Genomic DNA, 25,632 nt, shown 5'->3' on the forward strand with positions numbered 1-25,632 from the left:
GTTATCTGAAGTCAGTTCTTTGATTTCCCTTGTCAAAAGAGGATGTATATTTCATGCAACTTCTTTCTGAGCAAGAAAGGGAGATCCTCCAAAAACTGCCCATGTTTTAAAAAATGAGATGTTTGTAGCTGGAAAGCCATGCTCACAGGTAGATGCATAGCTATATGCCCAGTTCCCAAAAGTTCACCCAGGTCCCTAGAGCTTCCCCTCTTAGATGAGGATGTTTCTCACCTTTTAGGACTGAGCTCTCTTAGAAGAGGTCCCTGTTCAAAGTGCACTTAGGTTAGGCATATCATCTTTAAACATTTTCTAGTAACTTGTATCTAACCATCTGTGTGACGCTATCTCACAAAGTGTATTATCACACACCAAGAAACTTGGGGACTTGATGGATAGCGAAAGTGAAATGCTATCAGCTTACATAAACCACTGATTGATGAATCACAGTTAATGTCATTTTTTTTAAAGGAAAAGACTCCAGAGAGTCTTTGAAGCCTTTGAACTGACAGTCAACCTACAGTACCTTTGTTCCTTTAACTTCTCTTAAAGTGTGTTCATGAGAAAATATGCCTCGTTAGTGAAAAGCTGATTACCTGAACACACAACAAATCCCTTTGTATTATAAAAAGGAGGTACTGCCCAATAGTATATCATTAGGTATTAAACTTTTTTTCATAGGTAATTGATTCACATCTGGCTGGCGGAGGGTCACTAGTGGGGTCCCTCAAGGCTCCCTTTTAGGGCCAGTCCTCTTCAATGTTTTTATAAGTGATTTGGATGTAGGACTAGAAGGTATTTTGAGCAAATTTGCCGACGACACCAAGCTTGGAGGAGTTGTGGACTCAGCTGAGGGTGGAAAGGCCTTGCAGAGAGACCTGGACAGATTGGAGAGCTGGGCGATCACCAACCACATGAGATTTAACAAAAGCAAGTGCCGGGTCCTGCACCTGGGACGGGGCAACCCTGGCTATATGTACAGACTGGGCAACGAGATGCTGGAGAGCAGCCCTGCAGAGAGGGATCTGGGGGCTGTGGTTGACAGCAAGTTGAATATGAGCCAGCAGTGTGCCCTGGCAGCCAGGAGGGCCAGCTGTACCCTGGGATACATCAAGCACAGCATTGCTAGTCGGTCGAGGGAAGTGATTGTCCCGCTCTACTCTGCGCTGGTGCGGCCTCACCTCGAGTACTGTGTGCAGTTCTGGGCACCACAGTACAAGAAGGACATTAAACTGTTGGAGAGTGTCCAGAGGAGGGCGACGAAGATGGTGAAGTGCCTAGAGGGGAAGACATATGAGGAGCGGCTGAGGTCACTGGGCCTGTTCAGCCTGGAGAAGAGGAGGCTGAGGGGGGAACTCGTTGCAGTCTACAACTTCCTCACGAGGGGGAGTGGAGAGGCAGGTGACCTATTCTCCGTAATCACCAATAATAGGACCCGCGGGAACGGTGTTAAGCTGAGGCAGGGGAAGTTTAGGCTGGACATCAGCAAGAGGTTCTTCACCGAGAGGGTGGTCACACACTGGAACAGGCTCCCCAGTGAAGTAGTCACTGCACCAAGCCTGTCTGAATTTAAGAAGCAATTGGACTGTGCACTTAGTCACATGGTCTAAACTTTTGGGTAGACCTGTGCGGTGCCAGGAGTTGGACTTGATGATCCTTATGGGTCCCTTCCAACTCAGGATATTCTATGGTTCTATGATTCTGAAAAACTGTTTTGACAATTGGAGCATTTGTATTTTCTATCATTTAAAAATAGAAGTTTGTGTAACAGAATGTCTTTAGCCTTGTGGCAAATTTTGTGGAGAATGAAGAATTGTATGTGTTTATAAAGTTTGACACAAGGCTGAAAGACAAGAACCTGTTTTGCTAAAACAAAACCAGAAAAACTCATTCATACACATGGAAATCAATGTGTTGATTCTTTCTATTGAAAGAAACAGTGTTATGACAGTCTTACTAGTTTAAATATACTTAGTTATGAAAATGAACTATCATTTATGTTTTGCACATAGATAATATCTCCACATATCTATCAATGCATGCTATAAATGACAATTTGTTGTATTACAGGGGAAAAACTGAAATAGTTAGTTTAACTATGATGCACAGAGTCAATGGCAGAGTCAAAGGTGGAAGATAGATCTGAATCTTCATTTAGTTTGTAGCTGACAAATGCATTCTGATGAGGTGAGACGAAAGAAAGTGGTACTGCATGTTCAAACTAAATCTGAATTCAGGGTCAAAATGGGCAGAAGGTCTCGTGCCTTTCTGTGCTTCTGCATATACAGGGGTAAACAACACCCCACTTTCTTTGTTAAATGGAGATGGGTGCTTTCCTAGCTTGAGTAAATCAAGCTCTCTTACTCTCTTTACTCTCTTGATTTACTCTCTTTCTTGATTAAGCTCTCTGTAAGTCAGGAGACTTAAAGGTCCAATGAGACTTTGTGGCTATCCAAAATATATCTCAGGCTAGTATAACAACTACCAGAATAAATACATTGTTGATTAAAGAAAGCTCAGTTAAATTATTATATCTTTCTTTATTTTGCATCCTTCCTGTCTGTCTTCTGAGAGGGTAGGTTCCCAAATTATCTTGAGAGGAGTGTTCATTTAATTAATTAATTAATTAATTTATTTATTTATTTTTTCTCTGTGCAGCTATTGTGAGCTATATGAACAGCTGAAAGCAAATGCAATGTGGTGAAACAATCTGTTTTGTGAGGTTTCCAGACTCAGCTTTGCTGGCCTGTTAAAAGGTTTAACTTGGCAGTGTGTATCCAGACCAGAGCACAACCCTCAGAATAAAATTCTGTGTTGTTCTTGTTAGAAGTTGTCTCTGTTAGCCTCCATTTGACTGGGAAAATCATGTCTATGCAGCTACAACAGTGATGAATGGCCACTGTTCTCGTCAGTATGAGCGAGGGCTAACGTTTTAAGCTCCCTTATGTCTACTGATAAGCCTGCAGTAGGGAAGCAGATCTCAGGAGATACCACTGATAAAAGCATTGCTTGGACTGTGGTCCAGCTTGGAGGCAGTGGGGGAAATGGCAGGGAATCTAATCTGTATCACAACATCCTTATCTGGTTTACCATGCTATGTCCTACAGGATGCGCAACACAGAATTGCTATAGTGCTAAGCTCTGTGGAGACATAGCTCGTGTTTCTAGCTTTTCCCAAGTTATCTTCCATTTGTGGTTGGATACTACTGCACTGCTGGAAAAGAGCTATTTTGTTTTCAGTGTTTCCAAAACAATCTGCCATATTTAGAGTGAGGCCAAAAGTCACTCCTGTATCTTGGGTAGGTAATTCATCATTATTTGTAACATTTAGGCTAAGAGAAATAGTTGTTGTTGCTTTTTAATTGAAAATTTACATCGGCTTTGCATTTTGAATTTCCTGTGAGGTTGCACAAGCAATTGTAAGGGGGTCCTGACCTTAGTCTGAGAGCCACTGGATGACAGCCTTTTTTTGTTTTGTGGCCAAGATGTGTAGATCTAGAACGACATAAGAAGCAGAAAGATACAGGATAGGTGTCATCTGACCTGATTTTTATCTGTCTAAAAGTTAGTTATCTAGACTAAGCTAGCTCTTCAGATTTTCAAGTCAAAGGGAAAAGAGAAGTACCTCCAGAGACCATTTCCTCCCACTTATTTTAGACAGCTGTCTTAAGACGGGATAAATTGCTCTCTGGAAATATCTGTCTCTGTCTGATACCTATTTAGAGAGTCTATATGAGGATCTTCAACAAAACTACTTGCTAAGAATAGGGTATAGCTGATTCTGGTTCTATACAAATACTTTACTCTCCCAAGGTATTTTCCTTTTATTGGAACACTCGAATGATAAGAGTGCCCCTCAAACAAGATCTGTCCATATAGAAGAAAATATGTATATTCTCAGTTTCTGAAGTGGTGGTCTAATAATGTAGGAAGCAGTGAACTTGGTACAAATGTGGGCTTTTAGGAGGAATCCCATCAAGAAGATGGGAATTCAATATTCCAAGACATCAGGGATGCTCTATAATGCTTGAATTAGTCACAATAGAAAAAAACACTGAATTCCACACTTCCTGAATTTTACATTAATTTACTGAATATTTAAAGACTCTGTGCATTTGTGAATTTATGTAAATTTCATATCTCTACTCCCACTTATTTTGGAGATTTATTTAATTTATGCATGTTGCTGATGCCTTGCGAAGATCTGGGAGTGACTTCTCACCTTCATTCAATATCTCAGTCCCACTGCTGAAGCCTGTGTGCTGAAACAAAAGCAGGTTATAAAGGTCAAGGCATGTACAGTAAGTGCCTCCCAGTGGCATCTAAGCACATCCAACCACTGAAAATTCACAGCAGTTGAGGGAGTCCATTCACTAAAGTGCTCAGGCATGGCCCCTGTGGATGTATTCCTTCAGGCAACTTTTTTATACACGCAGACCACACAAGTAGGCTTCAAATATCTGCTTTAAAATTGAGAGTATGAACGTACCACAAAAGTGTTCCCTCAACATCCTTCAGCTCCCCAAATGTCTAAGAAAATATAAAAGCTCTGTAGAATTCTAAAGCTAAATTCAAGTAAATTGAATTTATTCAAAAATTCAAATAAATGTATTTTTGGTCAAATATATATATATATATATTTTTTTTTTCTGGGAAAACACTATTTTCAATGGAATAATTTCTTTGGTTTTCCCTGTACAAGGCTTTTCCTTCTTCTAGGGCTATAGAGCCAAATATATGGATACTACTAGTCTTTGTTCATTTGTAAGCAACTGTCTCTAAAATCCTTTCTCCATGAAACGATGATTTATATAATTCAAATAGCACTTCCTGTCTCATGGTACCATGGGAAAAAACACCACCAGAAAGAAAGTTTGTATTACTCTTTCATGAATGTAAACTCTTCTTGGTATAACTCTTGTTGTTGTGTGTATGCATGTACACGTGTCCCAAGGAATATGCCCTTGAACCACCTATTTCTTCATTTTTCTTTTAAATATAAATTAAGTTCATACCTAAGCACATCAGTAAGAGAAATTTCTTAAACTTTTTAGAATGTTCATCACATAGGTTCCTATTTTCAGACTCTTTGCAAACATGCTAAAGTGAATAGATCAAAACTGAGTGGCACGTACAAGAATAAACCTTTTATAATGGTCAGTGTGGCTTTCCAGAAACAGGCATTTAAACCTGAAAAGTGAGTCGAGATAAGCAGATGCGTGCAGTAATTAAAGCCATCACAGTAAAGTGATACTTCAGCTTTTAAAAAGATAGTATGTTTTTTCTTCTTCCCCTCTATCTTTTTTTTTTTCATTTCAAAAGGAAAGGGTGCATTTATTTGTCTTAAGGTGGCACTTAAACTGCCACTTGACTCGTTTTTCTCTGATACAGAGAGAATGATTTGAAACAAAATTTTAAATGCTTACTATCAGGAGGGATTTGTTTGACTGGATTTTTTGCTTTCCATTTATTGTTATTCCTTTTCTGGGTCTGAATCTTCAACCTCATTCACCCTGATCAGAAACTATTATTGAACAAATTAATCTTACTGCAACTGTAGAATTGCAGCCCTGTATGTGGTGTTTCTATGATTTTCTACCTCCTCAAAGTTTATTTAGTGGTTATTTATTTAACTATTAAATAAATAAAAGCCCAAACAATGTTTTTTTATTTCAATGGTTTGCTTATTTTCTGTAGATAATGGAAATACCTATACGCGTACCTCAGTAGCTCACATAAATACATTTAAAAAAGTATGATCATCTCTGTAGTCAAAATCATGACCCTTGTAAAAAATATAATTTTAAATATAAAGTATATGTATAATATATTCTACAAATAGTTACGAGATGAAATATAAAAAAATGGATGGAGTGAGAAAGAAGACAGGCATACTAAACTCTTGTAATACCTAAGCAAGGGTTAAAAAACAATTAAACTGAGATCTACAGTTCTGGTTTCTAATCAGTTAAGATAAATATTATATATCAAATTCCATGTGCGCTCTCCTAATGAAGTCTTTTGATTACCTGCAGACAGATTTTCATAGCTGATTATTACAATGGGACTACTGAAGTTAAGATATTCTTAACGCGAAAGCAAGGGTAATACTCTAATGACACTGAGACTTCTCTCCTACAAAAACCAAGGCATAGCCATGGAAGGCTGCTGCACCTAATAGGGATACATGGGAGAAGTCACTTTACAGCTGAATTAATATTATAATGCTGTTGACATACACTGTTGAACAACTGCCATTTGGGTGAGCAATGTCTTCTCTCATCACCTTTAGCTGTTTTGTTAAGAGAAGCAAGGGTGATCACATGGAGTTAAGGCAGCTTTATACTCAGCCATCTTCTAACCCTGTTCAGTATTACTTTTTCATAGTACTATCTTCTGTGAACACAAAACAGTATTGGACAGAACTGGGACCACTGCTTTTGTATTTTCTTCTTTTGTCACAGTTTTTATTTTTTTTTAATTTTCCTGTTTTCCAAAAGCAGCAATATAAAAGTGGGGAAAAATATAAAATGCAAGAAAAACTTCAAAATATCTTATTGGGAAATAATACTTTACCTCAGATTTTAGTTTAAGGAAATCAAAGCTGGAAGAAGAATTTCACAGAATCACAGAATCACAGAATCGTCTAGGTTGGAAGAGACCTCCAAGATCATCTAGTCCAACCTCTGTCCTAACACTAACAAGACCTCCACTAAATCATATCACTAAGGGCTACATCTAAACGTCTTTTAAAGACCTCCAGGGATGGCGACTCAACCACCTCCCTGAGCAGTCCATTCCAATGCCTAACAACCCTTTCAGTAAAGAAGTTCTTCCTAACATCCAACCTAAACCTCCCCTAGCACAACTTTAGCCCATTCCCCCTTGTCCTGTCACCATGCACGTGGGAGAATAGACCAACTCCCACCTCTCTACAGCCTCCTTTAAGGTACCTATAGAGAACAATAAGGTCACCCCTGAGCCTCCTCTTCTCCAGGCTAAACAACCCCAGCTCCCTCAGCTGCTCCTCGTAAGACTTGTTCTCCAGACCCCTCACCAGCTTCGTTGCCCTTCTCTGGACTCTCTCTTGAGCACTTCCATGTCCTTCTTGTACAGAGGGGTCCAAAACTGAACGCAGTACTCGAGGTGCGGCCTCACCAGAGCCGAGTACAGGGGGACAATCACCTCCCTAGACCTGCTGGCCAGACTGCTTCTTATACAGGCCAGGATGCTGTTGGCCTTCTTGGCCACCTGAGCACACTGCTGGCTCATATTCAGCCGACTATCAACCAATACTCCCAGGTCTTTCTCTGCCAGGCAGCTTTCCAGCCAGTCATCTCCCAGCCTGTAGCTCTGCTTGGGGTTGTTGCGCCCCAGGTGCAGGACCCGGCACTTGGCCTTGTTGAACTTCATACAGTTGACCTCAGCCCATCGCTCCAGCCTATCCAGATCCTCCTGCAGAGCCTTCCTTCCCTCGAGCAGATTGACACACGCACCTAACTTGGTGTCATCTGCAAACAGTTTCTACTTTTATTTAAACTGTATAAGCAAAATCTCAGTACAGACAGCCATCATATGTGATTTTTTGGAGATCATGAAGAAAGGACAGAAAGCAGGGCTATAGTTCTTGTGAAATATATGTTTTCTGAGGGATAATGAGAATTTTCTCATACTGGAAGCAAGCTAATAGATTTTTACTTGAGAAATTTTCTAGTGTGTGAGAACTGAGAAGACATGCTATCAATAATTTACCATTGTGTATTTTTCTTCTAAGAAAAAAACAGGGAAAAATGCCTCATCTCATGCTCTGGTGCAGCACTGAGCAGGATGGGGTTCTCAGTTACCAGAGGTCTGTAAGCCATCAACAGACGGTCTACAGAATGACCATAAAAATTAACTGTTTAAGGCCTAGATGGCCTAAAAGCTAGTTATATTAGTGATATTTCAAATTAAAATGTTTTTCAGTACAGTAGTATACTTCTAAGTATGTGAGACCTTGCTGGTCTGCTAATTCTCCACTTCCAGCTGCCTAACCTTGAAAGGCATATGTTAGTTCAGAAGGATTTTTCAGGAAAGCTTTGTGCTCCCCCAGCTAGAAGAAAGCTGAGAAACACTGTCCTAGGAGGATGTGTTCAAAGCCAGGAGTTCAATAATACCAATCCCACCATCACCACATTTTGTAGACTTTGTGGGGTTTTCATGTGCATATGTAGTTATTCTTGTGAGGGAGGCAAACATGAATGTCCTCAAAAGACACACAGATGAGGTCACAGGTGAAACCTGCTTCAGCACCAATAGTCAAATAACTCAAGTATCTCTCTGATGGTTCCCACATCTGGTGTCTACCTGCTTTGATTGCAGTCACTTGACCTGTTTTTCTTTTTCACAATAGCATTTCACTTGGTCAAACTACTCTTTGGTTTTGTAACATCCAGTAATCAGTAACTAGCAGCACTCAACCTGCAGTACAGCCACAGTGGCTGTGTGACCATGGGCAGCTTTCTAATCTTTCTCTTCTTCATGGTGAACCATCATGACTCAACAACAGTCCCAAAAGAAAGGATACCCCTAGTGAATATAGAAGTACCTAAGTATTAGGATTTTTGCCTCGTTCTAGAATTAACAGCGCACAAGTTATTCAGCATATATTTAAACTTACATACGTAGAAAAAAGATTCAGAAAGGCTGTTATACTAAGAAGAACCACTAAAGACCTGCAGCTGGAGATGTTGGAAAGAGTGAGGTTATGTCACTGTGCTTTAGAGGCAAGTACTTTATAGTGACTGGAAAGGGCTACACTTTCTTCCAAATAGTTCCAAGACAGCAAAAAGAAGCCAGGGATTATGCTTGTGCTGCTTTCCATCTAGCAACTCAGGGCTTAAACATCCTCTCAAGATGTGAGAAATACAGACTTGTTCCTGTTTTTCAGTCTGACCTCATGTCAATCTTTGCTTGGACAGTGCCTAAACTTGTAAATATGCACAGTTTTGTACACTTTTTAAGCCTGTGTTTTTCATATCTGGGTGAGTTCACTAACATGTGCATCTGGAACTGGCAAAAGCAAAAAATCTGCAATTAAGTACACTTGGGTTAATTTTTAACAATTTAGAATAAAGGTTGAAGGTTAAGTGTATAATATCAGTCATTTCTTCTGAAAACCTTCTCAAAACTGTAAGTATAAAATTGTTTTGCCCTGAGAATCTTTTCTTTTGTCTCAATCCAACATTAGGATATTTGCATTTGAGTAACAGTTTGAACTGTGTTTAGCAAAACACGATTTTAAAGTACTTTTTGCAACTAGAAAGATAAATTAGTTAAAAGTTCTGACAGATACTATATTTGCTAATAATTAGTTAGCTTGTGACTTTTAATCCTGTTTGTAAACAAAACATGGACTTACCAGTTTAATCATATGACTAAACTGAGCCAAATGGAAGATGCATTTTAAACTGGAAATAGGATGTTCCCTTGGCATCAGGGAAGGCAATTTGCAGAATATTGCTTCCTAGAACTTTAAATCCAGATATTTGCACATCTTTTGTTCTACTTTTTGTTTATTTAGTAAGGTTATTTGTGGTTTAAAACTTTAACTTATTTATGGATATGTGTAGGACAGAGAGGTCCAAACACACGTCTCTCAGGTGTAGCATGTTTGCTGTTGTCAGCCACACAGAATATGCCTGCTCTGATCCATACAGGATATATATATTTTTTTTTCTTTTTTTTTTTAGCCTAAATTACGTCAGTCCTTCGTGCACCTAGTTCATAACTGTAGCCTGTACCTAAACTGTCCACATTGTGCTCTTTAGCTCTTTATGCACTGTGTAAATTGTTGTGGCATTTCTGCAAACTAACTGCTTAGCCTGCCATAAATGCATTCCAAACTTAGGCCAGAAGTGGAAGGAATAAGATCTTGAATATCCTTGTAGCATAAGCTGCCTCTCATCTTGCTGTTGGCTGAAGAGATACTGATGGATGTTCAACAAAGGACATATTTCCTTACAACTGTGCTGATTCTAGGAGGCAAGCTGTGTTCAGGGCAGGCCTGAGCAGCTTAGGTTAGGGCTTGAGACCATTGTCCCACAAATATTTGAGATGACATAACCTATCACCCAAGGTGACATAACATATCACCTGATGAGGCCCTGAGCAACCTGATCTAGTGGAAGGTGTCCCCGCCTGTGGAAGGGGGGTTGGAACTGGGTGACCTTTGAGGTCCCTTCGAACTCAAGCCATTCTATGATTCTATGATTCTATGATTCTATGATTCTATGATTCTATGATTCTATGATTCTATGATTATCACTGGTGCTCTGATGGGCACTCTTCATCCTTTCCTACTCTGCTTTCACCCTCAGTTTCTCCTCTCTTCTCATGTTCTTGGTTTCACTTTCTTCCTGCTCTTTTCCTTATGTAGGTCTGACACATGTTTAGCCGCTTAGTGAGATGAATAAGTTCACTATATGAAAAGCAGTTTTTTGCTGTTAGATTTTTTTCTATTTAATGCACTAGTGGTTTACAGAAGAGTCCAGGAAAAAAAAAACAACATCAGGAATGCACAGAAGAGAGCACGTAGATGGGAGAAGGGAGGTAGAACACTGTTGGTTCAGCTTTAGTGATTGAAATTGTAGTCTGAGCTTTAAACTGGTTTTAAAGTGTGGTGTAAACACACCTGAACTGGACAATTTACACACCTACATCTCTTTGATAGGCTATAAGTCTGTGTTTCTTTATTGCTCTCTACAACTGCCTGAAAGGAAGTTGTGGGGAGCCACTGGTCTGCCTCTTCTCACAGATAACTAGTGATAGGACTAGAGGGAATGACCTCAAGTTACGCCAGGGGAGGTTCAGGTTGGAAATTAGGAGACATTTCTTCTCAGAAAGAGTAGTCAGGTATTGGAACAGGTTTCCCAGGGAAGTGGTGGAGTCACCATCCCTGGGCGTGTTCAAGGAAAGGTTGGGCCTGCTGCTTAGGGCATGGTTTAGTGGGTGACGTTGGTAGTAGGGTAGTGGTTGGACCAGATGATCTTGAAGGTCTTTTCCAACCCTAATGATTCTATGATTCATCAGTTCTGTTTGACCAAGTGTTACCACAAAAATATTTTGAAGTAGGAGAAAGCAACGTCAGGAACATAGCTGGAATTCATAATTCTGTCTATTTTGTTATTCAGTTCACAGTCTTAATCATATTCCCAGTCAAAAATGGATTGATATATATATATATATTCTGCAATAATTTATGCTTTGAAGGGAGATAATAGTAAAAACAAATATTCCCATTCTGTCTTCTGTAATCATATGAGGAGTAGTGTGATGTTTCTGATGCCCCAAGGAAAGGGAGTAACTCAGAAGCAGTAACTTTAGCACCAGAATCCAAACCTGTATAGCCAGATGATGTTCCTTGTATGCATTAGAGAAATGCAGGGTCTGGTACAGTAGGGGACAGAATCCTATTGCTAACTCCAAAGAGCAGAAGAGGACAAGTATATAGGATTGCATTCTTTGTTCTGCTACTCACCTTTTGGCATGTCAAATGGACTACAATCTTTATAATGCATATTAATATTAATCTAAGGCATAAAAGACTCCTTGGGATATGAGCTCTTATGCCAAATTGCAGAGAAAGTGCAAAATTGTGTAAGTGCATTTTAATACTGATGGCTGAACACAGCATGACTACACGTCCTTAAACAAACCAGAAATGCAATCTATTTATAGACCTGAGTCATTTGTCCAAGCTGCTGAACAACTACACTTAATTTTAAATTTATTATTTTCAGGAATGTTATGATAATGCATTCCTCTTTTAGAGACTGAAAATGTGGGGGTGGCTATAGAAAGAGTTAATGCCCATGATTTTGCCAGGAATCAAGTTAATGAAGAAATGCATTTGAGAGGATTAACATTGTTGTAGAAATCAGTGTGTGAAGAGATTGACTGGGAGGGTGTTGGGCTGAAGAACGTGAAAGGGCAATTCAGTCCTTTTGGCAGGCTTGTCAAGGATAGCTTGCTTCCCAGCCATGGCTCCATGAAGTGGGAAACACTGAGAAGAGCAAGTGCCACAAGATAGCACTTTGAAAAGGGTGACGAAAAGGGGGAAATGTACCTGTATCCATCCTGGCTGTAAGGTAGGGCTCTGACTTGCCCTGGTTTTCCTAGGCTTACTCCATCAGGCAGCAGGAAACTGTATTGAATAACTGGATTTAATGAAGACTTCATGGTAGTCCTTAGAGTTCTTAAACTGATGTTTTTTCTCTCCATTTAACTCTTCTGCATGGTAAGCCACAGATGCGTAGGGGCTTTTACAGGTCAGTATATTCCAAGTCTCTAGAATATATGTCTTCTTCTTTAAATATTTTTTGGGAAATATATAAGATGTGTGAGAAAGCAGGTGGCTTAGCAGTACCAGAATCTCTAACCACCCAGCTGAGATGGAGACAACTAGAAGTATTCAGACAAAGAAGGATTTTTTTTTGCATATGTTGAGGGGGAAAGTGGAATGGAGTCTGGTTTGTTTTGTTCAGAACTTAAGCTGGTCTGGTGGTTTGGGTTTTATTTTTTTCTATTTCTAATTTTAATGCAAAGAAACTAGGCTTTAATGCGATTTCTATTAAAATTTACAGTTACATTGATGCCAGTGGAAGAAGGGGTGGCTCAACAGAACATACAGAACAGAATTAAATGTCCTTTTGTGGTGGCAAGGACAGGCATAGTAATGAAGACTATAGTCTTCATATATATAGTCTTCATATAATGAATATAGTCTTCATATAATGAAGACTATAGTTCGGGGAACTATAGGCCTGTCAGTTTGACCTCAGTGCCAGGAAAGCTCATGGAGCAGATTATCTTGAGGGTCATCACGCGGCACTTGCAGGGCAAGCAGGCGATCAGGCCCAGTCAGCATGGGTTTATGAAAGGCAGGTCCTGCTTGACGAAGCTGATCTCCTTCTATGACAAAGTGACGCGCTTGGTGGATGAGGGAAAGGCTGTGGATGTGGTTTACCTTGACCTCAGTAAGGCTTTTGACACCGTTCCCCACAACATTCTCCTCAAGAAACTGGCTGCTCAGGGCTTGGACTGACGTACGCTTCGCTGGGTTAGAAACTGGCTGGATAGCCGGGCCCAGAGAGTTGTGGTGAATGGAGTCAAATCTGGTTGGAGGCCAGTCACTAGTGGTGTCCCCCAGGGCTCGGTACTGGGGCCGGTCCTCTTTAATATCTTTATCGATGATCTGGATGAGGGCGTCCAGTGCACCCTCAGTAAGTTTGCAGATGACACCAAGCTAAGTGCGTGTGTCGATCTGCTCAAGGGCAGGAAGGCTCTGCAGGAGGATCTGGATAGGCTGGAGCGATGGGCTGAGGTCAACTGTATGAAGTTCAACAAGGCCAAGTGCCGGGTCCTGCACCTGGGGCGCAACAACCCCAAGCAGAGCTACAGGCTGGGAGATGACTGGCTGGAAAGCTGCCTGGCTGAGAAGGACCTGGGAGTATTGGTTGATAGTCGGCTGAATATGAGCCAGCAGTGTGCTCAGGTGGCCAAGAAGGCCAACAGCATCCTGGCTTGCATAAGAAGCAGTGTGGCCAACAGGTCTAGGGAAGTGATTGTGCCCCTGTACTTGGCTCTGGTGAGGCCGCACCTTGAGTACTGCGTTCAGTTTTGGGCCCCTCGCTACAGGAAGGACATGGAGGTGCTCGAGCGAGTCCAGAGAAGGGCGACCAAGCTGGTGAGGGGTCTGGAGAACAAGTCTTACGAGGAGCGGCTGAGGGAGCTGGGCTTGTTCAGCCTGGAGAAGAGGAGGCTCAGGGGCGACCTTATCGCTCTCTACAGTTACCTTAAAGGAGGCTGTAGAGAGGTGGGGGTTGGTCTGTTCTCCCACGTGCATGGTGACAGGACGAGGAGGAATGGGCGAAAGTTGCGACAGGGGAGTTTTAGGTTGGATGTTAGGAAGTACTTCTTTACCGAAAGGGTTATTAAGCATTGGAACGGGCTGCCCAGGGAGGTGGTGGAGTCACCATCCCTGGAGGTCTTTAAAAGACGTTTAGATGTAGAGCTTAGCGATATGGTTTAGTGGAGTACTTAGTGTTAGGTCGGAGATTGGACTCGATGATCTTGAGGTCTCTTCCAACCTAGAAATCTGTGATACTGTGTGATACTGTGAAGACCATAGAGACAAGTATATGTCAGTCAGATATATAGGTAGGTCTTTGTAGTTCCACCTCCCACAGCGGGCAGTGCCAAATGCTTGTGAAGAAGACTGAAAAGCAGTATTACAGACAAACTAGCTTGCCTTCCGAATTTGTCTTTTATCCATCTTTATGTACTGGTTGGCCTATGACCAGAGAATGAATGCTTTTTTTTTTTTTTTTTTTTTTTTTTCCACCATTTTAATCCAGTCTCATGCATCTGTCTCAGTGCTTTCTGCGTACTTTTACCTTCCTTCAGGTCTCATCCTGCTGAATTCCTCACTACCAGCAGTGGGACAGTGATGAGATTACACTGCTGACACTGTTGAGAGATACCACCTGATGAGAAAAAACTAGCTGTTATGTTCTTGATAATTGTATGTCAAATTTTATCAATTAGAAAAAAATATACATAGGCTTGTAGGTTTTGTTGGAATCCAGTTTTGTTAGAATCCATTTTGTAATTATTTAAGGAAGATGCTCAAATATCAAATATCTTAGAAGGAATGGGATTTCTTTTGCAAACATGGTACAAATTTTTTTCTGTTTTTCTTTTGTCTTTTTCAACACTGTAAAGGAATCATTAGACAGTTTCAGATATTGCAATCACTTCAGAAAGACAACATGAAAGAAGTTGAGAAACCACATGCAGAGGACAAATTCTGCGGTATTTCCAGGCTTAAGGTACAGAAATATTTTAGCAATTTTTTATGAATGCAACCAAAATTGTTTGCACTTACAGTCATTCAGTAGGAGTTAAAATCTAGACTAAAAGAATGAACAGTCTGCTTCTTTCCTTATCTGTAATGCCTTAACCATTGAGGTCAAGAAAATTTGTAACCAAACATATGTTGCTTTTTATGTCCCTGAACTTTATGTTGTGTGCTGTGTTGGAGGTATGCTTGACTGCTGCTTTGAATCTCCACCCCTGATCTTCTGTAATGCCTCTAGGCTTTACTTTCTGTAATCCCCCTATTCCTTTATAAAACCGTGAAATGAGCCAGTTGTGACATGAAAGTAAAAAACTGGCTGTTGATATATCCCACACTATTTTAGTAGTCAAAAAGCTCTATAAAAAGATATAAAATAGCTTGTTTTAATAGGAAGTCAAAGCTCAAATACATTACTGATGCTTTTTAGCATTTGCAGTAGATGCATTTAAAAATACTATTCATTTTATTTCATAAATAATGTTTATGAATAACCCTTAAGTTAAAAGGACTTGAATACTACTGCATATATTCTTTTTTTTCCCCACTGTCAATTACTACCAGGTTACTGTAAAAAAGAGAACACATTATTTACTGTTTATGTTTGAAATGGTCTCATGACCTCTACTGAGAAAGGATAGCAGCTACTCAACCAAATAATTCTATCAAAGGCAACGATCTTAATCCTGCAAGAATTCTGTCATTCAGATGAGCAAAGAGTGTGAAGATCCTTGCATCCAGCACACCGGTCTTTTTCCTTCTGACTGCAGACGTTGTGCAGTCCTGCAGATGGCAACCTTGCAGCAGGCACACGGTGGGAGAGGTTGTGCTGTACCTGTCTTGACTGGGGAAGGGGGGTTTAAGGTTTCTGAAGACAATGTTGGTGACTCGGAGCAGGTGAAGAACAAAATCTTTCCTCATTTTTTTGGTTTAGTGAAGCCATAAGTCTGTGCACAAAGATAGCTGATGGGATTTGAACATTTCTATTTGCATTCTATTCGCATGTCAGAGTATTGGGACTATTAAATTGTTTAACCCAGAAGCACACTTTTGGTGGATAAACAACATTGTAAATTCCTAAATATATAATTTTGAATTCTTCACATATTCTTCTCTTTCCTTCCTAGGTATTTCTGCTGGCGCTATCACTTGCATTTGTTGGTAAAACAATGTCTGGTGCTTATATGAACAGCATGTACACACAGATAGAGAAACAATTTAATATTCCAGCTTCTTTAGTGGGGATCATTAATGGAAGCTTTGAAATTGGTAATCAATCGTTTTATTATTTGTTATTCCTTGAAATTATAAAATGTTGGCTGAGCATGTATTAGTGACTCTCCTGTCTGTATTAATCTGCCAATTGCTGTTTGTGACAGCAAAATGACCAATTTGTTCTACTGTCTCTGCTGGTACTTATATATTTAGTGTCTTGGAAACTAACAAGGCAAGTTAATTGAGGATGGTTAGGATTAAAGGCTGGTTCAGCTAATTTTTGCATTCTCTTACAATATGACAGAACAACTAACAAAACAGAAGTATATTATAAGCTTTTTAATCAACTAACAAAATAGAATGATTTTATCAACTCAGTTAGAATATAAGGTCATATTAGCACTTTTACAGTCATTTTAATCAGTGGCCTCAAAGTTGGCTGGAGTGGATTGTTTCCTTACTCAAACTCAGGAGTATTTTAAGTTTTCATACCTGTACAACTGTAAAGAAAGTTTCCAGTTCTACTGTTAGTGCCCCTCCTATCAGTAAGCTTTACTGCCAAATGACAGGTAATGTCTTGCTGTTGCCACAAAAGCCAAACAAAAGACTTTATAGCGTCAGATCCATATAAGTAGAGACCCTCAGGGGATGTGTGTAGGAGAGGCAAGGCTCTTTTCATCCCCTTCCCTGGTCTTCTATATCTGTATGTACAAGTAGAAGAAACTATTCATGACACCATGCTGCTGCGTGAATCATAGAATCAAAAAAAGACTGTATATCCAGAATATATTATTGCTTTTGATATGAAGGAGACTTTAAGAAACATTAAATAGCCAAGATTATTGATGTGGTATGTAAAAGGGTAATATTTTAAATAAATTATCCTTTCATACACCCTTTTCTATAGCAAATTGTGGCATTCTTATCTCCAAAGATGTAAAAGAGACCGTGAATAATCTTATTAATATTTAAAATGATTAAAAATCTATGCATGTGTCAGAGACAGGTTAATTAAGAGAACTGTACAAGTGTATGTCTTTAAGTGTCATTTAAGTTACTGGTTCAATGAAGTCTCTCTAGCAATCATACACACAAAAAGAAGATTCTATCTTCTTTCAGAGCATTATGCTCTCCAGTCATATACATGGTTTTGTTCTTTTGATAAAAAAAAAAATCATAAAATGAGTAGTTGTACAATTAATAAACCGTTACTGTTATGGGACCTGATTCCTAACATGAGGCTTGAGTTTTCTCTTAGCTGCACAACAGTAATGAGTATAGCAAATCAACTGATTCTGAAGTGAAAGTGGGGATGTTTTTTAGCTCATTTGTATTTTTAAATAGGACTAGATACAAAATCTATTGTTTTTATTCCTCTTTAACTATTACTGAAATTAATATCAATTTAATAAATTTAATAAATTTAACTCTTTTCTTGGTATTCATCTCATGTTTATCAATATTTTCCACACGTTGCAAAATAGAGTATCCTAGGAGAATAACTTCCCAAAGCAACTATTATGCTGTAGCTCTGGGTCTTGTCTGTATGTAAAGTGGTGAGAAATTTCTTCTCTACATAGGTGCAGTCAAAAGTTTCCTCTTCCACCACAATTTCTTTTTCATACTGCTTTCTATTCTTATGTATTTCCCATGTGGTGTAACTCTTCCAGAAGAAAACAACAATTAGAAAGGAATTACTGCATTGCTTAGCCAGTTCCTTGCCTAGTTACAGTTTTTACAAGAGAAGAAAAGTAACTGATGTTGAGCTAACAAGATACAAACAAAATTGCATTGGACTTCAAAATGTAAAATGTTGCCTTGGTTTGTAAACACGATTCATGTTCTTTTTGCAGGTAACTTGCTGCTGATAGCATTTGTGAGTTACTTTGGAGGAAAGCTTCACAGACCCAGAATAATTGCTTTGGGCTGCACAGTTATGTCATTCGGATGTCTTTTGATATCACTTCCTCATTTCCTAATTGGAAGGTGAGTGTTTTGGTGTATTGGGCCCCTGTGGCAAGGTTCTGGTAGTAGGGGGGCTGCACAACAGCAGCTGGGAGAGAAGATTGAGAAAATGTAGAGAACCAGCCCTGCATCCCTCAAGGTCAGTGCAGAAGGAGGGCAGGAGATGCTCCAGGCATGGAGCAGAAGTTCCCTGTGGCCTGTGGAAAGGCCCCTGGTTGAGCAGGCTGTCCCCCTGCAGCCCATGGGTCCCACACGGAGCAGATCTCCACACTGCAGCCCGTGGAGGAGCCCGTGGTGGAGCAGGTGGATGTGCCTGGAGGAGACTGCAGCCCATGGAGAGCCCCTGCAGAAGCAGGCCCCGGGCTGGAGCTGCAGCCCATGGAGAGGAGCCCACGCAGAAGCAGAGGGTCTGGGGGGAGCTGCCGCCTGTGGGGGACCCATGCTGGAGCAGTTTGCTCCTGATGGATGGACCCCATGGTACAGACCCATGTTGGAGCAGTTCTTGAAGAGCTGCTGTCTGTGGAAAGCCCACGCAGGCTCAGTTCGGGAAGGATGACATCCCGTGGGAGGGACCCCACGTGGAGCAGGGGCAGAGAGGGACCATGAAGGAGTGGCGGAGAGGAAGTGTTAGGGACTGACTGCAGCCTCCACTCCATGTTCCCCTGTGCTAGTCAGGGGAGGAAGTGGAAGAGGATGGATGGAGAGGAACGTGTTTTAGTTTGCTTTTAGTTCTGACTGCTTTAGTCTGCTAGTAACAGGCAATAAACTATATTAATCTTCCTATGCTGAGTCTGTTTTGCTTAAGACGTAATTGGTGATTTATCTATCTGTCCTAATCTCAACCCATGAGTTATTTTATCATCATATTTTCTCTCACTGTGCTTTTGAGGAGGTGGAGTGAGAGAGTGGCATGGTGGAGATTAGCTAGACATTAGTGTGAAACCACCATATTTGGTTAGCTCACAGCAGCTTCTGTGATCCTTCCATTGCCTCCCACTGGAATAGGACTGCTTAATGAAAGAGATATTGCTGAACATGAGTATGGTAAGACAGCTGTACAGCAGCTTGTTTTGTTTTGCTTATGAGATAGCTTCAAAAGTCAGTAATCATTCCCGTGGACAGTCACTCCTGTGCAGGGCACCTTTCCTTGTCTTGCCTTGCTGTGCCTTGCCTTTCTTCTTGTGCTACTTCTTGCATAGACTTTCTTAAGAAACAGTGGTCTGTGATACTGTCACATTATGCTACTACATCTTATCTGCTTGTAGGGGCAATACAAGATGACTTTTTAGATGGATTTTTCAGTGTCTTTGGTCTGGAGCCTGGATGACAGATCATATCTGATTGCTGTGTTGGCAAGGCCTTTACAGACCATAGTGATTCTTTAACCACTTTTTCACTATTTTTGCTTGGCTTAACAAAATAATAATTTAGGCTTGTCTGTATTCTAATCAGTGAGGATTTTTTTTTTTTTGAGGAAAAAATCCTCTAATCTTGTTATGTCCAATGTGGTATGGCTCTGGCTCTGACAATCTTGGTGGTACCCTCTGCTTATGGTGTAAATTGGACTAGAATGTAAGAAGAATATGAGAGAAGATGTTATGAGGGGCTTCACTGGGGTATTTCATCAACTCCTGAAGCATCTGTTACACAATTATGGTGGATACTAGATACCTATCCCAACACTGTGTTGGTCCCTTGCTACAATTCTTTTCATCCTTCTTTGGTCTGTTACAAATGCTGAATTAACTTTTGAAGTGAATTTCCTTCTTGCTATAGCTGCACACCTTCTTTAAGGTAGCTTCATTACTGAAGAACAGATTTATGAGGTTGTTCTGATATATTTGCTCTTAATCTGTACATGTTTTACTTCGATTCAAACAGGTATCATATTGAAAGCAGCGTTTCACCATTGGAGAATTCTTCAGTCATGCCTCTGTGCTTTGTTAATCAAAGCTTGTTCTCTTTACCTGCAGAGGAACCATCAACAGGTATGACTCTTCCCATGTTTACTATTACTTTTTCCTCACTTTTTATAGTGTTTAAGTAAATAGAATTTTTTATTAGCATTTTTTTCCAGGGTTCTACTTTTGATTCATACATTTACAGGCATAAAAACTAGAGATCAGGAAATTTACATATCCTAGGGTGCATCAAGCACAGCATTACTGGCCAGTCAAGGGAAGTGATTGTTCAACTCTACTCTGCCGGTGCATCATCACCTCAAGTACTGTCTGCAGTTTTGGGCACCACAGTATAAAAAGAACATAAAGGAAAGGGAAAGACATGTGAGGAGCAGCTAAAGCCACTTGGTTTGTTCAGTCTAGAGAAGAGGAGACTGAGGGAAGACCTCATCACAACTTACAGCTGCCTCATGAGGAGGAGGGGGAAGGTGCTGATCTCTTCTCTCTGGTGATCAGAGATAGGACCTGAGGGCATGGCATGAAGCTGCATCAGGGAGGTTCAGCCTGGACGTTAGGAAAAGGTTCTTCACTGAGAGTATGGTCAGGCACTGGGACAGGCTCCCCAGGGCAGTGGTCATGGCACCGAGCCTGCCAGAGTTCAGGAAGTGTTTGGACAACACTCCCAGACATAGGGTCTGATTTTTGGGTGGTCCTGTGTGGACCCAGGAGTTGGACTTGATGATCCCTGTCGGTCCCTTCCAACTCAGGATATGCTATGATTCTATGATTATCTCTCTCTTTCCACATGTATATATTTTGCTGTACCACATGAGGAATAAAAGAATGAGAAACAGAGATAAAGCAAAAAAAATTAGCTCCCATGTCTCTTTAAAGAAAAGAGAAAATAACATAAACTATACTGAAATTTATCTGGGAGACTGAAACATGCCTGTGCACTAGCAATAGTATATGAAATAATATAATATATTATAAAAGTAACTAGTCTGAAGTCAGAAGAGTCAGAGACAAAAATTAAATAATCATGCACAAAATCCTCACGTTGAGGATGGGATTAATCTTCCTCAAAAGGAAGCCTTTAGTCTGAACTGTCTTTCTAGACTCCCTTGATAATTCATCAAAGGAAACTACAGAGTCTTTGCAGACAGTGTCCCTTGCTGTAAGGACATTCATGCTCTCTGTTGTAGGTTGGGTCAGATTACTTCCTGGATGAACCTACTGACTGTTGGAGGCTTAAGTGATTGGTAGGTGGCAAAAGTTAGGTGGAATGAATCTCACAGTTCATTGCTATATTTTGTGTTCCATCAATGTGTGCTGAAGCAGAATCCCACTGCTGTATTATTGTATGTACCCAGTGACATCAAACCACAGTGATATTGTACTGTTGCTTTCTGTCTCCACTTGGATGTGGCCTCCAAGTGTTCCAAGACTGCATGTCACTTTAGGCATAAATTTTTCCATCTTCACAAGGGTAAGTTAAGAAAAGGGTATGCCTAATAGCACTTGGTATTAATTTTTCATTTGAAGATTTCAAATGAAAATTTGAAAATTTAAATTATATAAAATATAAAGTTTTCTTCATTTTATAAATGCACAAAATAAAGTATAGGTAGGTAAAGCATTTTTTCTAAATTATACAGCCATTCACTGCCTATGTAGACCCTTGAAATCATAGGTCCTCATGTCTATAGCTATGCTTGGTTGACTTAGCTGTTTCCCTGTTAGTTTTTGGACAAGCAAAACTGTGATGTTCATATATACAAGCCCATCTCCTTTACAATGCAAAAACTGGTTTGAATTTGACCACACTTACATGAGGATTGCTTCACCCATGTTTGCTGACAGCAATCTGATATCAGTACAGACTTGGTCTCTAATCAGAGATGCTTTTATTTAGAAAGTCATCAGTCACTGTTAACAAAATCTGCTTTTCTTTATTAGCAAATTGGCACTGACAAGTATCAGTGTGACAAAGTGGACCATGGAAGACAGTGGAATCTTAAGAAAACTGTATGGGATGAAGAAATCCAAGTTTAGGGAGAGAAAGAAAACAACTAAGATCTCTTATCTGCTGATGTGGGACAAAAATGACTGTGGTGCAACACACTACTGAGTTATGCAGGAGGACAAACATGAAGAATGAGAGCTAGATCCCCAGATAGATTCAACAGGCTGGTCAGATACATTGCTATGGATCTTCATTTTGATTGTTTGGCTGTTTTATCTCCCCTGACAACAGCAGTTTTGATGAGGGAAATGAGCACAGGAAAGGACCTAGCTTATGCGGTGATTAGGCTCTCAGGTGGTAGGACAAGGTGTGGAATGGAGAGGGAAGGGATTTAAATTCTGCTCCAGCAAGTGCAACAGCTTCTTTCAGTTCTGGAGCCTTTGCAATAATTTATTTCCATATTTTGTAAGACAGATATACCCATCAAAGTTTAACCTGTTAGTCAATTCTTTGTCTTCGTCTCTAGAACATAATTAGTAGTTAGAACTAAAACATTATTTCTGGTTTCTTATTCTATTTGCAGAGTGTGTAATGGAGTCTGGGTCCTTGCTGTGGATATTTGTGATGGCTGGAAACATAGTGCGAGGAATGGGTGAAACTCCCATCATGCCTTTAGGCATTTCATATTTGGAGGATTTTGCCAAAACAGAGAATTCACCTTTCTACCTGGGTAAACCTATCCTATCATGCTAACCAAACTAACGTGAAAATTAAAAACTAACATGAAAATTAACAAAAGTGATGAAGAGAGAAGAAAGGAGCTACTGCCTTAATGAAATAATGATAGTGTAGAACTTGTAATTTAACTATTTGTTGAGGTGAATTTGTTGAAATGAAGCCATTTTTAGCCATAAATGTCTATTCAGTAAAGCTATCCTAACCTTTTATAACAATTTCAAGAAAATAATTATGTCTGGGTTCTGATTTTGTGTATTTTCTCCTTTTCATATTCTAGGTTGTCTACATACAGCAACAATAATTGGCCCCTTCATTGGTTTCTTGTTGGCATCATTCTGTGCAGAACTGTTTGTTGATCTGGAATCAGTAGATCCAGGTGCTGGATATATAAAATCTTTTTTATGTAAATTGGTAGGCATAATTGTATATTAACCAGCACTAAAATGCATTTCTTTGCTATTGTGAATATTCATTTTTGTTTGCTTGTTTTTTCTTTTAGAATGGAAAATCTGTATACAATATTTAACCCAATAAAAGGCCTGAGTTCACACATACATAAATGAATCTACATATAAATTATTTGATGAATGATTCTACCATCTGGCTTAACATAGGAAAGGGTTAGACTTAATTTAACACAAAATGCTGAAATTTACCAGAAAAAATAACAGTATTAAAAAAGAAGCCTGGAGAATATTTGTTCTCTTCTATCAGATTCATTTTAAGAATCTTTAAAATTCTTTTAATAAATTGCATGTCAGAGATGACTAGGAAAACACACAATGACAGCAAAAAATGTTTCTGAACTAATATGAGATACCATTTGTTTGTTTGTTTATTTTAGGGGATGTAACTATAACAGCTACTGATACCCGCTGGGTTGGAGCATGGTGGCTGGGAATTTTGATTTGTGCAGCACTGAATCTTCTTGCAGGAGTACCTTTTTGGTTTTTGCCCAAGTCACTTGTGAAGGAAGGAGAAACCAATGAACCTGAGGAGACGTGTAAAAAGAGAGTAGTACTATTGCAAGAAAATGAAGAAAAGGAAGCCAAAGAGACCATGTATGAAATTGCTAAAAGTAAGTTATATCATGTTTTATTTCCTTCTTAGTTTTGTCCTTAAGGTGTATTTTTCTGTAATACAAGTGGGTCCAAGGCATGAAATGCATACTCTAGTTTTCTACTCTCTGTAGTACAAAGAATTTGGGCAAGGATTTAGAATGGTTTTTCACAGAGGCAGAAAGCTAATTTCATAGATTCAGGATCTGAATTCATCCCTTTCTCCCTCATGCATTTCAGGTGTATGTAGATCTGAAGCTTTTCTTCCTTACAGAAGATTAATGCACTGAAATCTGGTTAAGAATACTTTACTTCAGTGAGCTTTGGACGAGTTGCTTATACGTCACATTCACTGTGCAGAAAAGCAGAAAACCAGCACATCTCGTGCACTTCTTGAGTCCAACTTAAAGACCCAAAGGGAATAGTCAGATGCTTAACTAACTCATAAATATTTAATGCCCATTGAACAAGGATCTATTTGGCTTACATTTATTGATGTTGCTATTTGCAACATTCACATCTGTGTTTTTTTTCAGATCTATATACCTGGGAAGCTATACCTGTAGGAAGCTATTTTTTATCTTACTTCGTGTGTGTGTGTGTCTGTATGCTCTAGTTGAAACATAAGTTTATAAATTATGTAAAAAATGTCAAAGGTTATTTTCTTCAGAGTACTCTTATGATTCTGTATGTCCAGTCCAGGGCCCCTTGACAAGATCTTCATTTTCAGAAAGTAACTGCTAAGTACTATCTACCTCTCCATGGTGTTTAAAGCTGTCCTGAATATTCATCATACACAAAATGAGTACTCAGATCTTGGCTAATATTGCAGCTTTGTTTTGATAAGCACAGCTTATTTCTCTGCTGCCATATAGCCTCAAATGAATCCACGAATACAATACTGTTTTGGTGAGGAAAGGTTCCTAGCTCAGCCTGTGGATCCCTAGTACTCCTGAGTCCTTTCAGAGAGCCTCTTTTAACCATCATTTCCTTACCTGCATTGAAATGAATGTCTGCTCTCCCTGAATATCCTGAATTAAGAAGTCTTGTCATTTCAAGTTGAAAAAAAGGCATTTATAGTTCAAATTAATTTCTTATTCAGAAAGCTCTGATTATGCACTGCATGGCATATATAAATAAGACAGCCTGTTCATAGTGTCTCAGATATTTGACCCATTATTTGAAAGTCTTGCATACAGATCCACTTCTACTAAGATGTTTCCCTGTCTCTGGAAGATACATATTAGCACTAAATGGTGCCTGCTTTCAATGAAGTGTGATCATTGTTTTACAGAAATTTACGTTTTTCTGCAGTTTCTTGACAGTAGCTCATCACATTAATTAATAGAGAATGTTAGACAAAGAGAAGTTGTAATTTTTTTTGGTTCTTTTTCTAATGGTTCAGATCCTAACTTAATAGGCATTGCTCAGAGATAAGACCTGTGTAAATTAGCTTCTCAGAATTTTACTTGGCTGAAGACTGGAAGATGCAGACTTTGAGTGTATAGTGAGAATAACTGCAATCAACTCCCTCTTTGGGCATTTTCTTTCCCATTGCTAACAGTAGCAATAACCAAATCCCATCTCTGTGGCATGTAGTCACAGGTGTCTGGTGTGTTTGCATATCTTCCCCTTTGTACTCTCTTTGCCTGGCAGGTGCAGGAAAGGGATTTTGGTCAATACTTTGTCGCACAGGGTGAGGTAGAAAGGAGTAGGAATGGTGGGGAAGTAGCTGCTGCTGCAAATCTTTAAGTGCAAAGTTCAGTCACTGAACAGCTAAAATGTTTCCTGAAACTTTTACTATCAAATTAATACTGTGATTTTTATAAGCAGCAGCCTCATGTGTGTGAGTGTGTATGTGTGTGTGAATTGAATGAGGTTATCTCTGTGTAGAAG

General features: G+C 39.6%; 1 protein-coding gene across 9 annotated transcripts in view; it reads left to right on the forward strand.

The window, feature by feature from the left end:
* LOC308183349 (solute carrier organic anion transporter family member 1A2-like) overlaps window positions 1-25,632 on the forward strand; it is a 53,090-nt gene that overhangs the window by 21,289 nt on the left and 6,169 nt on the right. For 6 of the 9 annotated variants that reach the window (XR_013942413.1, XM_080569271.1, XM_080569264.1 and 3 more), the window contains 7 exons: window positions 14,761-14,867; window positions 16,021-16,162; window positions 17,962-18,094; window positions 19,955-20,061; window positions 22,524-22,670; window positions 22,956-23,054; window positions 23,523-23,756. Coding sequence is in view for 8 of the 9 variants with exons in the window: in XM_080569271.1 (XP_080425397.1) it covers window positions 14,761-14,867; window positions 16,021-16,162; window positions 17,962-18,094; window positions 19,955-20,061; window positions 22,524-22,670; window positions 22,956-23,054; window positions 23,523-23,756 (969 nt within the window). In the remaining variant the exon portion in view is untranslated. Of the gene's footprint in view, window positions 1-9,119; window positions 9,169-11,792; window positions 12,126-13,704; window positions 13,724-14,760; window positions 14,868-16,020; window positions 16,163-17,961; window positions 18,095-19,954; window positions 20,062-22,523; window positions 22,671-22,955; window positions 23,055-23,522; window positions 23,757-25,632 lie in introns of those variants that run through there. The other 3 variants (XM_080569267.1, XM_080569268.1, XM_080569270.1) reach the window with 3 other exon arrangements.

The sequence above is a fragment of the Anser brachyrhynchus genome (assembly GCF_964034855.1).
Source record: "Anser brachyrhynchus genome assembly, chromosome: 1".
NCBI classification, from domain to species: Eukaryota; Metazoa; Chordata; class Aves; order Anseriformes; family Anatidae; genus Anser; species Anser brachyrhynchus.